Source organism: Xylocopa sonorina, chromosome 1, assembly GCF_050948175.1.
Source record: "Xylocopa sonorina isolate GNS202 chromosome 1, iyXylSono1_principal, whole genome shotgun sequence".
NCBI lineage: Eukaryota > Metazoa > Arthropoda > Insecta > Hymenoptera > Apidae > Xylocopa > Xylocopa sonorina.
In genome coordinates this window covers 14,247,620-14,264,458 of record NC_135193.1, presented here as the reverse complement: position 1 = coordinate 14,264,458, position 16,839 = coordinate 14,247,620, and the positions used below count along the sequence as shown (strand labels likewise).

The 16,839-nt window shown below is 47.9% G+C and overlaps 2 protein-coding genes across 2 annotated transcripts in view; both read left to right on the top strand.

The window, feature by feature from the left end:
- The first annotated feature begins 6,410 nt into the window (after positions 1-6,410).
- On the top strand, positions 6,411-15,670 carry LOC143425020 (uncharacterized). The gene is given in 6 exon segments (XM_076897501.1): positions 6,411-6,500; positions 6,784-6,787; positions 7,039-7,100; positions 7,102-7,185; positions 7,188-7,311; positions 15,612-15,670. Coding segments are annotated over 6 exon segments (423 nt in total).
- The window catches only part of Nd-b22 (NADH dehydrogenase (ubiquinone) B22 subunit), a 129,148-nt gene continuing 125,941 nt past the window's right edge, over positions 13,633-16,839 (top strand). Inside the window, exon 1 of the mRNA XM_076909293.1 lies at positions 13,633-13,648. The gene's annotated coding sequence lies outside the window, so the exon portion shown is untranslated. The remainder of the gene's footprint in view (positions 13,649-16,839) is intronic.

Here is a 16,839-nt window from a genome sequence, read left to right as displayed (position 1 = left end):
ACGTAGATTACTACGCGCGTATCGACGATATGACTTTGTCAAGGCATTATTCTGATGTAATCGGTGGTTATCCGTGCGCGTTAATCTTCTCTGGTTAAAATGCTTTTCCCCCGTTATAGCCTCGTCAATATTTGATCGATACGTTATATAGGAAGAATTTCACCGAGAATTCGCTTAATCTTTCATTCAACTGAAATTAACTGGCGCAAATTAGTTTAAAACCAAAATGGTTGGCGCCACGAATTTGTGTCAGACACAAATAATACATGATCACGTGTTATGAATAAACGCGGTCATTTGATTAAAACAGGCAGTTATTCTTGCCTGATCAAAAGATGATATTGTTACCAAAGTGTGGGCGCTAATTCGATCTTTAGAGTACGTAATCTTCTGTATCGAGATACAGAGGTGTACGATAATTCCTCAGCTTGTTTCCCTCTTAAAATTAGAGGTTCATAACTGACTCATCGTCGATTACATCTCCCGTTTTTCTTACAAGTTCTGAGTACAAAACATTTATGAACCTCCTCTAGTGTAATATAGCGTTCATATTTTTGCTCGTATTATAATCGTGCAGCAAAAAGTCTGAATAAATTAAACAGGAAGAAAATTCATGTTCCCTCGCACCGCAATAAATCTCGCGCGTGTAAGAAGCGGTGGCCAAGTGCGTAAGAAGAAGTTGCCCAAGCAGAAAGATCGATTCCTGATATCCGTTTCGCCGAGCGCCGTTTCGTTCGATCAATTTTCATTGTACATTTCGCGTGCAGTTCGCGTTCGTACGATTATCCGAATCGGTTATGGTTCCGCTGTCACCTGTCGGTTGTCACTTTCCTGTCCAATTATCCGGTTAGCGGCAGTGGAGAGCGGAGTTCAACGGATCTCTCGAAAGAAGTAGAACGTCCGGAACGATGTCAGCCCCGAAAATAGGAGGAGAAATAGAATGTTGCTTGAATATTTCAGCTGGCCACCGCGATTTGCAAAAGCTCCCGGTGTTGCCCGTTATCTCGCCTCTATAACAGGAACGGAAACACATTGACAGACGTGGTACACAGTGGTGGACAAAACGATAAGAACTAAGATCTAAAAAGTTTCGCTATAAACGTCTACGATTCTCCTTTAAAGTTAGAGGACCGCGCAAGTTCCTCTGTCGTCAGAGGAGCGGATCGACTCGAAATTTTACGGGACTGCCAGCTTCAGAAATGGTTACGTAGGCACGAACGAAGCTTTCGAAAATTCTTCAAGCAAGACTCAAAGGGAACCTAGATACCTTTCGTCAATCTTTAAAATTCCGGTTCCGTAAGAAGAGGGCTATCCTTGTAACAGACGCGCTATTAAGGGATCCTGAACTGATTGAAGAACAATGGACGCTAGGCACCTTTCCTTTGGTAGATGTATACGGGGTGTCTTACAAATATAAGACTAAGATGTCGTCGGACAAAGTCTGTTAGTGCGTCGTGAGGAAAGTTGTATTAGAAATGGGAATTCTAAAATGAACGATCTGTCTTAAGCGAACGCGATATTAAGTTAACGTAAACATGTGCCTTTTTATATTTTATGGTGACACTTTTCACCAATTGTCAGCTAGCGGTTCACGTTACTTTTAACACCGCGTATAGAAGCAAACTTTTCCATTGGAAATTGGGGGAAGCGAAGACTCATCGTGGCACGGGAGTTTCTTGACCACGGTCGTACAGACATCTACAGGGATTCTTCTCCCGTACTCTTTGTTCCCCCTTTTCCCTTTCCCCTCCTTCCAACTCTCCACGCTGTCCATCGTAAACTCCTCGTTCCTCTTTGTTTTTCATTTTGGATCGTGGCCCTTCGCCACTTTCCTCCTCGTACTCGCGCTAAAACCCGCAAAATCCCCGAGAGACCGAGTTGATCCGCGCACCAAAGGCCGACCCGCCCCGATACCATCGACGTCCTCCGCTTTTCCTGGCAATTTACGGTCCTTTTGTCTCAAGGATCTGTCCTAAGCTGGTACGACCAAACCCACCGTCGAATAAAGAAACCTGACTTTTTCAGCTTTTCCAACCAGCCAGGGGTTTCCCTTCTGCAGGACTTTAAATCGTTCAGCGAGGTCCGCGCGGCTCTCGTAAGCCAATAAACGTAATTCTGCTGCTCGCAAGCTCTCGACGATTGTTTTTAACATTGCTGTACTGAGATAGCACGCTCACGCACAATCAGTATTTGTCATATCGAGAATAATAATAGCCCGAGCTAAAAGAAAGCCTATCGTCCCAGCGGGTGTAACACGTTGAATGCTCCTCTTGTTTTTTACCTCCCCGCTTATCTGCCCAATTCTATCTATGGTGTAACATTAATTGTAAACAAAAAACAATCGATTACGATAGAAGGGAAAATCTTATCAACTCATAGATTGATTGCACGTACAATCTCTCTTATCGGTTTATTTGCAAGTGGTTTTGCCAAATTACTCATGAGTCATGGAGCTCCTCGTTAAGAATTGCGATTTGATATCGCGTCACAATATGTTACAGATAAAAGCTGTGCTGCACGACGCGTTAAAGAAAAAAGAAATAATACTTCCCTAGTTGACGCGCAATAAAATCGTCTCGACTTGTAACACCGTTCAAGTGGATAGTCGAACGGATTTTTTAATGCCGCTTTTACTGCGCGCGGAATTCGTTCACGTTGCGCGTAATTGACGACGTCGCACCAGAGGAGACCGAGGACCCAGGGATGTCCAGGGGAGAATTACTTTTTTTTTTCCTTTTTTCTGTTAGACTTTATAAAAGCCCGGCGTCCCTTTAAATGACGGCTACGGCCATCCACGGCCACGGCCAGAAATCCGAGCAGTAAATTATACGATCGAAACAGAAGGGAGGTCGGGTTCGGTCGATCCCTTCTGCAGCGGCGGCTCCTTCTTTCGCCTCCCTGTTTTACCGTCCAGCCCTCCCCCGTTTCTTCGCGTCCTCGCCGTTCTATACCTGCTCGAACTTTCGTTTCTCGTCATGCAAACCCGGTTGTTCGCTTCGCAGATGCCACGGTGCCGAGATCAGGACAAAAACCTCTGCGAGCGACGCCTCCTCTACCGCGGCCAGAACGCACAGAGGTACCAGGCTCCTGTGCAAGTCTTCCGGAAAAATTTCACGATCCTTCCGGGAACTACCTGCCTCCTAGACTACATAGAGACGACGGACGGTCCGTTCCCTCGATTATCTCCTCGGGGCTGCGAGACGAAAGAAATCCCCCGCCTCGCCAGGAATACAAACGGGAGATCTTATCTTTATGGAACGCACTAAAATATTCCTTTATTTCCCACCGCGTGAAAATGTACACCGCCGACAGAAACTCGAGGTATATTTGTGAATTTTATCTGTGTATATTTTGGTTAGGAGTAAGGATCGAGGTACAGGGTATTTAATGGTTCCCCGGGCTTAAACGGTTCGTAAATCATTGTATATTTGCTATGACTCTGTCATAACAATTGCTGGGATATCCTTTTCACGCGTTCGTTATAATTAAACAAGTGTCTCGTTAATTTTTAATAGAAGCGTACGTCGGGAATGGCCACGGACACCGTGTTCGCCGCTAAAGAGGTCATTTAACCCCTGTACCGGTGACGTATCGATTTCGAGCATTACGTATCGCTGTTTTTTTCATTACGGATAATTATAGCCGTGCATGACGAGCTTTTCATAGCTAACAAGGAGCTTTCGTTACTGTAATGAATGCTTGCGCAGATAGGGCTTATGAACGTCTCGATACACCTTTAAAACTTCGTTCCTCCGGGCATCGCGAACTAATTATGGACGGTTTCATCTTTATGTTTTCAATTCCCTGCCTTTTATCCGTAAAACAAGTCCAGCAGCTAGTAGAGCTTGAAAAAGAAAAATGGATAAATTTTCGAAACGGTGGTCTTTCGACTCTCGTAGTTTGGCCGGCGAGCGGCCATTAGGAGGAGTCGAAAAAGTAATGAACCGGACGTGATAATGGGTATCGCAATTCCCGCTTTCTGTTCTTTATCGCGGTACGTGGGTGGAATCGGTTTCCATTCATTCGCTTTTCTCTGCCAGCGGATATTGTGCAAAATTAATGCATTATGTATACGCGCGCGTGATTAATTCCCCGCTTATTGGATCGATACGTTCTACAACGGACGGCGCGCGTTTCGTGATTTACGTCTCTTCTTGCCCTGGGATTTTCACGGCTGGGCTCGTTCGCGCAGCTTCGAACTTGGCTATAATTGAACAGATTCATTTGAAATTTGTAATCCGCGCTCTGACAAACTTATCTAGATCCATGATACTTATGGTTCCCATGATAGAGGAATTCTTTCAGTAGTTTCGCGGATCGCGTTCGAAGGAATTGCGAGAGGTCTCGCGAAAGCCCAGCGATGGCGCACTTCGGCTTAGGGAGTATCAACAGGTCCTTGGTACACACTGCCCGCATACCCGTAGGAGCAGGTTACATGCACGATCTTGTCAGTGCACGGTGAACCTGATCTCCCTTCGAAACGACCGGGATATCGGAGCGAGAGGATTTTGTCCCGACAAAGATGGAAGCCGGTGGCGGTGGAGGGGCAAAGATAAACGCGCGACGAAGCGCAACCGAGAGGAAAGGCTCGCGACGAAGAGAGGATTCGAAAGGAGAAAGAGAAAGGTAGAGAAAGGTGGCGGCGATGAAGGAGACGGAGCCGGAGGAGGGATGGGCGAGCGGCGACGCGGCAAAGGAGGGATGATAAAAGGGGCCAAGAGAATAATAATAAAGAGACAAGGAGGCAAGATAATGTACGGCGCCGTGCTGGTATCCATTCATGCTTTTTACTCGTTAGGTGGTTAAACCTCGCGGACCGGCCAGCCTCGTCTCTCGCCTTGCCTCACCTGCCTCCCTTTCTTCCCTTTTTCCCTCTTTCTTCTTCTCTCGCCGGTTCTCACCTGATCTAGCGACCGTGTATAGCCGCGAGCCGCTGTGCCGCCGCCGATTTTTCATCTATTCGAACTGCCCGCTTTACCGATTACTACCTCCGAACAGAAGTAATATTCGTCTCGGTGGAATTCCCCGAGGTTTTTTCCTTTTTAACAGCGGGCTGATCCGTGTACGCGACCGTTCGTGGTTATAACGTACGTGTATCGCGTCGGTTTGTAGAGGTTCGTCGGAAATATGTACATTTCGACATTTCCAAACGATCTTAGACACGTGCGCTTTCAAATTTACATTTATCTCTTCCTCGACGTCGTTCGAATTACTTTTCCTTTCCCTCCGCGGCGGAATGAAGCAATTTTTACAGAAATCCCGTCGAATGAGTCGTGCGAGTGAAATGAGAGGGGCAAAAAACGGATCCGATCGTTTAGAAGCGAATTCTTTGCCCTTGTTCGACGGAGCGAGCACTGTGAAACCAGTCGCGGTTTCCTCTCTCACCTTATTCAGTACCAAGCGCATAGGTATATCAAGGAGATCTTGCTGCGAGCAAGATAGACCCCGTGCATCCTCCGCGTTCTGAATTACGAGAAACGGATGATGACTTAACTCTAACGAGTCTTCCTCGACTGGTTTCTTCTTTTTCTTCCCTCCTTCGCGAAACAGCGACGCGTCTCCCGGCCTGTCAGCCACGCACTGCGATTCATTGTTTCAGCTATGCGGTGAACCATCCAGCCGATATTCGAGACTTTGTTCGCGGAAATTCGCGTTACTATATCGTTTCGTGTACATTCCTACGCGATGAATCGAGCGTAACGTTGAATTCGTTGGTTCTACGAAAACCAACCATTTATTTTGTACGATTTATATGGAAGACATACCTCTTCAATTCGGCGAACGTGTGGAGACTAGATTAAAAACGTGTCACGTGATTTACACGAGCGACAATTAACGAAAGTAGAATTTGATGACCCGCAGCGGTGTTCATCGACCACGGCAGACGAAAAACGGAGCCTTTTTTAATTACAAATCCGAGGAGTAACCAAACTCGTCTGAAACGAAGCCAGAAAAAAAGGCGAGCCGAAGCGAGGGAAGAAAGCGAGCCAGAAGAAACGCCGTTCGTTCGTACATGGCCACGTAAGAGGCTTCCAAACAGACAGAGGCCGTCCATTCTCAAAACTTCATTTCCCTTTTACCAGCCCCGCGATCCTTCTCTAGCGGCTGCTCCTAAAAAAGCTTCATGATCCTATTATCGGACAGCGGACGACGTACCGGTGTACGCCGGTGTTTCGGTGCCGCAAAAAAGCACAAGCCAGACAGAGATCAGGCGGATAACAGCGATATCGAATCGGAGAGGAGGCCGGAACGGAAACGGGGGACGAAGCCGATGATCCCAGAGCGGTCGTGGAAAAAGGAGAATCTCAAGGATGGCGGTGGATATAGGGGGAAAGGGATGAAGAGGTAGAGGAGGAGGAGGAGGAGGAGGAGGAGGAGGAGGCGCAGCCAGTGGTTCAGAGGCTGTGTCAATGTGTCAGAGAGACAGTCTCCGTGCCGGGGTTGCCTTTTATGTCCACGTAATGTGGGACCCGGAGGAACTCCACAGAGAAAGAAGTGGGGCCTGAACCTGGTCCCCTCTCACGGGCCTTTCCCGGCCCAACCTCCGCCTCTGCCACCCTTTTCTCCTGGGAACACGACGCCACGAGATTTCGCCTCCGTCCACGTGGTCCCCCACCTGTATTTACGAGCATAAACCCAGCGCCGCTCTTCCTTCTTTTTCGCGCATTTTTCTTCTGCCTCGTCTTTTTCGCCGTCAATTTTGTTTCCGGTCGGATCGCGGTTCGACGGTGGTTCGCACCGTCGTATGGATCGCAAACGCGATTCGTATCGTGGATTATTTAGTCTTGTTATTTAGTCTTATATCTTTCGAGGCGATTTCTAAAGTTATCGTACATCGACTCGAAGTGTGGATAGTTTTAAAAACATCGTAACGTCTCGTGGCAAGGTTTAAGCGTCGAGTTCTGTTTGAAATCGAAAAATCCTCGTTTATCGCGGTTTATTTCTCCACCGCGTAATAAATTATCGGATAAAGATTGAACAGACCCGCTGTCCATGGCCCCTAAACTAACAGGCGTTCGCTCATTCTATTTGATCCAGGCCGTGTTATCAACCCGTACGGAGAAACTGGCTCGGTACGGCCGCGGAATATCAAGGAGTTTCTTCGCGAGCAATCGAGGGATGCCAGCGATGCAAGAACACTTGAATGGAGCCACGGGTAGAACCAGTATTCCGAGATGCGGTCTCCCCCGTGCCGCCGTTCAGGATCCCGCAGAAGGAGCACCCGTTTCGAGGAAGCGGCCGCCGATTGGAAATCGTACCTGCTGCCCGTTGAATGGACCAGATCTCGCCTCCTTCCTCCGCCAACCCGCGGCCTCTCTTTTGCTCCCTTTTCTCTCTTCTCCTCCCTTTTCTCCCTTTTCTCCTTTCCTGCTGCTGGTTCGTCGGTCCCTCGGGCAAACGCGCGCGCGCGCGCACGCACGCTCGCTCGCTCGCGATTCATGCACCACGTTTCTCTCCCTTTCTTCCCGTTTCGCGGTCCCCAGTTTTTTCCTACCCACCGGCGAACCGACGAATCGAGCTACCTTTCATTGCTCCACGATTTTCGTTCATCAACATCGATGCTCGAGATCCTTGAAGCTGCTGGAGATCGACCAGATGGTATTTGAACGCCTCGAGTCGAGAGACACCGAGAGAGCTTTAAGGTAATGATACTGATTTGTATTTTTTTTTTTTTTTGGTTTTTTTACAGAAACGTGGGACATCTATCCCGTGCGAAACCCGTGGTTCTTGAATGGAGAACGCACAGCTCGAGACGGTGCGCATTCTTCTCGGTTTTCAGGCGTACCCAAGAACCGGACCAGTTTTTTGATCCCTCGAAAGTATTTCTCGATCCTGCGGGTCCCATCAAAGTTCTCTTAAAGCTATTCTTATTGGTCGAGTTTTTAACGCGGTTCTTCTCGACGGCACGATGTGCTTCGCGTGTCACATCGACAGTTTCGAGATTACAAACCGCGCCCGATGGAAATGAATTTTTTAATATACATTCCGCGAACCGCTGTCACGGCTCGACACACGTCGTTAATATAATCGCGGCGTTGCTACGCGGACACGGTGAATCTCCCGTCCGGAGGAATCCAGATTGTCGAATTATATACGCCCAGCCGAAGTGACTGGCTGCGTAATTGCGTTAAAATTCTCGGGTCACCGAGGAAAAAGTCCGAGCGAGGCGTGTATTCCTGGCAGCGGCAGGCTAGTGGTAGAGCGAGCTTAGGAGAACGAGCGACAAAGCAGCGCACCCAGTTTACCTTTAAACGACAAACTCGTACTTTCGTCCCCGGCTAAAGAGCGTCCTTTTCGTGGAAGACCCATCGGATCGTACGATTTTGCCCCCATGAATTACCGAACGGGATTCCAGAGCAAATCCTGACGCGCGGGGAATATCTTCTTTCTTTACCATCGGGTGGAGACCGATTTTGTACCGATCGCCTTTACACGGATTCCATCAGCCGGTCGTGGCATTCCAGCGATTTCGTGCCTCCTTCCACCGCTGGGATTTGTTCCAGCAGCTCCGCGAATCGGGATATCCACGATTTACGGTGCAAACAGCGAGCCGTGAAGTCTTTTGCCGCCGGCCTCGCGTCATTTAAGGCGAATTTCCACGGTACACTTTAGTTTCCGCGGCTCGATTGTAACGAACATCGTAAATCGCAACATTTTCATCGAACACCCCGATCGATCGACGGCACGTGGGACCTCGATCTGGTCGAATCGACCAAATTGTTAGCGAGCTTCTGGCGAACGTCATGGGTGCAGCCGCGATGGTAGATATTGGTTCCGTCGTCGATAGGTGTCAATGAAAAAGTGTCCACGTGTCGATAGATAGTAGGTATCTGTACAAATAAGATGGATGACACAAAAATTTCTATCATTAAGACAAGAATTTGTTGGCTGCGCACTATGGACAGTCAACGCTGCATCCTAGACGAATTCGAAGATGCATATATTTCTCTCTTTTAAAAACTTTGAAAATTGGAGGCTTAATATCGAGAGCATATCAAACAACGGGAAGTATGATTCCGAATGGAATTAAAATAGATCCTCGAACCGGTATTACGCGTCTCTCGGTTACAATGGTCCTTCGAGAAAAGTCAGCCGTGCGAGAGTTAATTGCGATTTCATCCGAGTTCACAGCGGTCAATGATCAGCCTTATACGGATTTTATCGACCTTTTCGGTGGTTCCCGTCGACTTCGCTTAATTTCTACCATCGAGATTCGCTCTGTGGATGCTCCGCGAATCGGAAGCGTCTACGAGTAGGCCTCACCTCGATTCTTCCCTGATTCGAACCACTTCATCGTAGTTTGCACGGACGTTTAAGCACTTCCTTCGAAAGGCCGAGTCGAAGCCCTGTTTCTTGGCTACTGAAAATCGTTCTGCCAATAGAAGGCGCGATCCGGCTCCGTTGCTCGTACCAGGTTCCAGGAACCTCGCGCGAGACGCTCGTTAACCCTTTTTTCGGGTACGATTAGGATGATTTGCAAGGTACTGTGATATTTCGATCGGAGAGGCAGGCAAAGGTTACGTTTGGTACCACTCGTCCACCTTTAATCTCGAGCGACGTTAAGTTAATGAAAGTTTATAGTAATAGGAGTAAGTTCGATTTAATCCGAGGTGCGAGATATAAGGTCAGATATGCATAATGCATCGGTGAGCCATCGATGGCGCGCTTCCAAGTTTCGCTACTATTAGTTTCCCACGGAATGCGACATGGAATGTTCGACCCCCACGAGGGTTAATTTTATTGCAGCTCCCATTCCAGTGCCACTGAATAAGCTTCATCGAACGAAACGTAACTTTCATCCGCGAATCTCTGCGATCGATCGAATAATTCGTGGTATCGTCGTAAATCGAGCATCGAATAATTGTCGAGATAACGCTCGAGCCGTGGAATGAGAAATCGATCGGATCGGCGTTCCGTTCGTGGAAACTTATGCGTTATGTTCGGTCGATTCTTAGAAAAACGATTCGACGTCGGCTACAGGTCCGTTTAGTGACATAGCCTGGTTAGGAATGTCGTTAATTCCTGGATAGAGAGATCGCACGAAGGTCGTCGCGCTACCGTTTCCTGGCTCCGCGAGAACGTTACGGCCAGTTTGGATCGAGAACGGTGGGTGTCGTCGAAGCGGCACGGCCACGTGATCGCTATCGAACCGTTAGCTATTCATTTATTCGATCGTAACAGCCGCCAGTTTGCAAACTGTGCGTCCTTTCTAAGGAAGGAAACGGGAGAGAGAGAAGAATGTAGTCACGTGGGTGTCGGCTTCGCCTTTGCCCGATACGTGGACAATTTTTCTCGCCCGCGAACCCCTTGGCTAAAATTGTTGCTGCTCGTTGGACCATTTCTACCGCGATCGATAATCACGGGAACTTACTTCGCGAGCTGAACCGGCGGAGGCGCGTGCACGCACCACGCGATTACGAATGAGCGGGGTGACCGATTCCGAGAATTGGCCGGCGAATTCGGTTGAGCGAGAGAAAACGGGCCGGGGCGTACGGCGGGGAAAAAATGGGCCACCGCTCCAAATTTGTAAGTCCCGCTTCCGGGCGACTGAACGAGCCGCTCCGAAAATAAAGCTCGTGAGAATCAGGGAATTCCACTCCCACGTTCGCTCGCCGCTGGGATGGCACCGTGCCAGCCTGACGTCAAAATCGCTTGTAACGCCTCTCTTTTTTCGTTATCTTGCCCTTATTACCTGTTTAGTCTCCTTACCCTCTCTTACCCTCGATTTTCCCGAGTAGTCGCGATAAGTATGTACGGTGGGAGCACGCGAGACGTTGTACACGAGGGACGCGAGCGTCTCTCGTCTCGAGTAAGGGACATTTTTCCGCGGATAGCCGCTCGATTTTCGTCAAAAGTGACAGGTATTCGCGGAGCGTGCAACGTGTAAACGGAACGAGTCCGCAAATAATCGGCGAAGACGGCCCGGATGACACGTTCCGAAAATAAGGATCGTCCGTGGCAGGGAATTCCGAAGCCGCGCGTCCTCGGGTTTCGTAGCGGCGCGGAAGGACCTGGCACGATTTCAAGCTGACGTTAACGCCCCGTTTATTCCGCGTCAACCGGCCACAAAAATATTTTTCTACGCCTATTTTAAAACGCCGCCGGCTTTTTCTAGCCGCGGAAGCCGCGCGGGATGCGTAAATTTCCGTGCCCGCTGAAAACATGTAAACAGCGAACGTCTCGACGCCCGAATTTCTTCTTCGATCAATATTTTTTCACGTCTCCGCGTGTATCTCGGCCTTTTTTTTCGAACCGCGTACCCGATAGGAGGAAATTTCAGTGTTTGAACGAAAAACGATTCGCGACTTCCTTCTTCATCCCCGGTTCGATCCAGCGGAACGCTTTGCATTCGAGGCGTATAAAAAGATTGATGTCTCCGAACGGAAGTCGGTTTCCCACTCGTTCGATCGTGGCTACAAATAAAGTGGATCACGTACAGGGAGGAAATGAAACGACCGGTTTGATTTGAAACTGCTACGTTTTCAGTTACCTGACTGCAAAATTAAACGAGCTATCGATCTTCCACGTGGTGGATGGAGCCGTGGCGTTCGAATAATCCCAACCTTCGAAATTGTTGTTTATCTCTGCTCGCGAAGAGATTCGGAGTATTCGCGATGATTACGATTCGATATTAAATGGCAACTGTTTTCGTAGACGCCGCCTAATGGGGGTTGATGTCATCCATTACTCACCACGATCGTGGAAGGTGAAACAAGTTCGGCGGAGATACGCGTTAGCCGCTGATGTCATAAATGCAAAACGAGAGGGATCTTCCGTGCATCGCTGCGTGTTCTCTTCTTATTTTTGCTGAACATTCGTAGAAACGAAATCCTTCTCATTGCGAATTTATTCTCTCACTTTGGTCGAGTTCGAGCTGCTGGCTAAAAAATCGGGAGTTTTTCGAGTAACAAGAAGATTCCGTAGTAACGCAACTGATGGTGAACAAGTTTACAGGTGAAAAAGGGTAGCGGAGCGTGTTCCTCGAAGAAGCTGGAGTTCCAAGAAAGTTTCGGCTTCCACGCATTGTCGGCGGTTCGGTCCAACCTTTGCAAATTCGTCGCCTTTTCTTTTTCCTCACTTTTTCCTCGGTTCCCGTGGAGCTGCTTCCACGAAACTCTCACGAGTACCGCGTTAGAGTTCCGATCAGACAAGATCGGCGTCGTAAAAAGCGTTCGTTAAACAATTCCATGTTTTATCGACCACCGGCGGAAAGTTTGGCCACTTCGTCGAGCTTTCGTATCCGCTCGAGTGTTGATAATAAATTCGTGCTTTATTATCTTGCCGCGATACTTTTTTCGGGAGATTCGCGAATTCGCGCGAACCGTCGCGCTCGAAGGAAGTCGATTTACAATTGAAATATCCGACGAGTTATTATTGATCGATGACGTATCGAGAAAGCACGGTCGCTCGGCCGCGGTTACTTGAATTTTTTCGCGAAACGTATAACTCACCCTGGCGCACGATCTATTTGAAACCGTGGTCGGCGAACGAGGCTGTCGGGTTAAAAAGTTTCACGACAACGGATAAACCGTCGATATTAATGGAATAATCATTTGTACGTGTAATTGGAGACCAAAATGTACAGGGTGGGTATCGGTGTCCACTGATGGTTTTGATCGACGAGTACATCGTTCGACGGGAACCGTGCAATAAACTGGCTGGGCCAGTGTTCGCTACCGCATTTTTCAATTCCGCTGATATATCAATACTCGGAAAGTTTATTGCGGTTGCAAGCGTCGTTAAGCTCGCGACAGGCTAATCGTGAATGAGTTCACTCGGAAAATTCATAGAAGAACGCGCTGCCATTCTTAATTCGATCGTTCCGCTGCGAGACGTTCCAGAGAAACGGAAAATTGAATAGTCATCGAATGATTTCGCATAACCGAGATCGGAGTCACCAGAGATTCGACGCGACTCGACTAATCCGTGGAGAAGGTTCTCCGTGTTTCGCTCGCATCTGCAGTTCCGAGAAGACCGGCCAGCACCCACGTTAAACAGCCACAGGGATGCGATTCCTGTGTAGTTTTCAGAAGTGAAACGTCCAAGATCTACCCCTCCCTCGGCGCCCAAGGTTTCCGTAGTTTGCCGTGCTAACATTACCTTTCTAGCAAGTGTCCACATCACGCTGACGACTATGATTCATGGCCGCGTCTGCATCGCCGTTTTCCTCCGCGCTCTATTACAAAATTCTCTTTGCCGTGCACGCATACCTCCGCGGATATTCACCACGTTTACGTCGGCTTCGGCTCGATCCGCCTTCGATTCGATCGTGCTTTCGCTCCTTCTTGAACGTAATCGTATCGCGCGCGTAACGGGTTAGGCCTAAAGCCAGACGCGGATTTGCAACGCTCAGATAAGTTCTAATTATAACGCTGGTTAATTATTTCAGATAAACAGCAGCCGTCGAATTTTCTCCGGTCGTATCTTTTCGAGAACGAGCACCAAGTTTCGTCGCGTCGAGTAAATAGTCGAAACCTCTTACGACACGTTCGGTTTCTTGGAAAACGATGGAGGTGTTCGAAGTTAACGATCTTGCTCAACGTTCGCTACCGTGTTACGAGCGTGAGGAGTCGGTGTTCTTTGACGAAACGACATCGTCGTCAAACGTGATTGCGAAGAAGTAATAACGGGAGCAGAAGTATTAAAAGTACGAAAGGGAAAAGCGTGAAAGGTGAGCAGTCACGGTGTCTCGACGACTTTGGTAGCTGACAAATGGTTCGCGTACATCAGAGTGGATTTCCAGGAAGAGATACATCACGAGTCGGAAAGTTCAGCACTCGTAATCTCCCGTCTTTCGCATTCCCTCGCAATTGTTCACATTCACCGCGCCCATACGAGACCACACCTGCGCTCTATGATTTTGTTAACCCGCGAAACGTTTATTTAAACATCATCGCGCGGCCAGCATCGCGATCTCGTTATTATTTTTCGACTCCCTTGCAGCTTCGTGAATCGCGATGTATTCTCGTCCCCGTATAAACAGTTACGTTTACGTGCAACCTGCGATTCCATTTTTTTTTTCAGAATCTCCGAATAATTATTTTAGCGGGAACTCTTGAAATAGCAAGATGGCGGGCGCGAAGAAGCGTGTCCTCGACCCCTTGGTATCGCGTGGGTTGACACAGAGTTGGCAGATACTCATTGAGGAGATAGCGATGAGTAACTTCTCTGTGTCCTATTCTGATTCTCGACATTTAAACTCGATCATCGCCTGCCGCGCGATGCGTGATACATTTCCGTTCTGAATGCTTTCTGTAATTGAAACAACCGTCTTCTCAGAAACAATTTCTTAGAAGTGTCTAAACGCGAGCCACGCGTGCAAGTATCTTTTGTTAACCGACCCGCTGCTACCATTGTCCTACGAATATTCCAGAACATTTCGAGCTACCCTCGATCAACGAGAGGAGCACTCGGAACCGCGAATCGAACAATCGGTTCGAAACAATTTCATCGTAATATCGAGGACGCGATCCTTTTTCGCGTTTCGTCCACTCGACTACTCGGCTCTCCACGCGAGAAGTTTCACAATGGAAAATATTCGGTGACATAATGCCGCGGTTCGTCATGGAACGTTCTTTTATTTTTCGCTCTGAACGTGATTTACGTCATCGTTTGATGAAACTCCGTTTGTTGCACCTCCGCTTGGCAGGGCGGCTCGATCCGGTCACGATTTACTCTCGTGCAACCGTTGCGGAAATGTATAGCGCGCGTAACATTCGGTGCGACAAAGGACGACGGATCCCTGGCAGAATGACAAACGTTTAATCGTTAGTGCGTCGCAGTACCCTATGGACTCTGGTTTGTCTCCCGTCCCGTTTCGCAGAAACGACGCCGCAGCTCCGTATTGAAAATCGTCACCGGTACTACACGGTTCTACGGTGTGTCTCGAGAACGCACGAACGTAACCCCGCAGGCATCGATCGGCGAAAATCGAAGGTGAAACGTTCCGCGAAAATATTTGCCTCGCGCGACCTTGTTTTCAAGTTCGAGTCGTTTCTAGTTGCGTCGATCGATATTTTTTTTTTCTCTCTTTTTTTGTCACAATCACGTCGTTACTTAATCGGGTCATCCTCTCGACTCGTGTAAACGGAGACCAGTTTTACCAACGCGAACCTGGCGTTAAGCAAAGTTCAGGTAGTTTCGATCGTGTTCGTTTTCAGTTGCGAATCAAGTTTGACACAAGTGCGTGATGTACGTCGCCATTTTGAGCGTCCTCTTGTTGAACTCGTGCGAGACCGGGGTATAACGCGTCACCCTTGGAATCTGTGTTTCATTTTTACTCGTTTGTTCCACTGTCGATCGAGGTGTGCTCGATAATATTTAGACAATCTCGTAACGTAATTTCGCGGAACCGCCTGATGATCGTGCACGTTGAACAATCCACTTAAAATAATCATCATCGGGTTTGCTATGTCGGTGCAAATATAGCTGTGTGTATATAGAATTCAGCGGAGTGCTAAATTCAGAGATAATACATTCTGACTACAATGATCTAATTTCCGTGGAACAATATTAAAACGTGAAACCGTGTAAACACCGAGGGATCTTGGAAACGTTCTTGCCACACGCGTAATGCTTTCGATAACTTCAATAACGTCCATTTATTTTAGGTACAAATCATCTGTCAATAACAGTCACGACTACCCGCGAAAGATACCAAACGGGATAAGACAAACAGCAATTTATTTGAATACCGTTCGAACAAGCGGCGAACTGATTGGAAATTAACCACGAAAAGCTATATCATATTTCATTCATCCTTATTCTCATTCATTCCCGGTGTAAAACACAATGAGCCAATACAAATATACACGTATATCTGTTTCACCATGTGCACGTGTATTATAAATACCTCGAGTTTAAATATACACTTAGAACATTTGACAATTATATCGGTGTTACACGTTGTGTCACAATAGAACTAAAATTGTCAAAGGTTTACCTTATTTTAGTATCCGTGCGTTCGCGTAGAGAGTTAAATTGGTACGGTGACACGATCGTACGTCGAGGTGGAAAAGAGATTAGCGATTTGTAGCAAGTGCAGCGCGCTTTTTACGGATTTTCCATAATCGCAGGGTCCCCTGATCGCCTATTTCGATCGGTCGCGATGCGTTTGGTCGATGCACAAGGCCCTTTGTTGCCCGCGCGAGCGAATTTTGGCAGGCACCCAGAAACGCGATTCCACTCACGCATCGCCCCGAAACCCTGTCCTCGGTGTCTATTTTAATCGACTTACGGAGTTATCGATCAATCGTTGCTGTGGCCAGGCCTTCGACACTCGAAAAAGGAGCAAATCGAACGGGAGTAGATAAATTTCTACCTCGGTTTGTTTTTTCGTCCGCAACGATAAACCATTCGGACCATGTCTGCGAGTGCCTTTTGTTTTCACGAAGGATTCCACGCGCTCAACCTCCTTTTCTTCGCTTGAAACGTGCGTGCACCGTTGGCAATCGTTGGGACCGGTATAAAACAGGCTTTACTCACGGGGCTTAAGCCTTATTTACGCCCAGACGAAACGATAGTAAAGTAGAATACCCGGTAAATTCCTATTTTTAAGTTCTAATTGACGACCAAAGCAAAGGCTCGGCTAAATTCGAATCGTTTAGCGCATAAGCTATAACTCGTATTACGTCGTGATAATTGAATTGGCAGAAAAAATGAAATACGCAAAAAGCAGGAAAAGAGAAGTGCGCTCGATTAATAAAAGTATTTCAATGCCAATTACGGGTTTCGCGGAACGTTACGTTTCCTCGAATGGCCGTGTACACGTGTAATTTTAGGGACGTCATAAAGAAGAGAAGGATCGTCGTTTTTGTCATTCATAAACATGTGTACAGG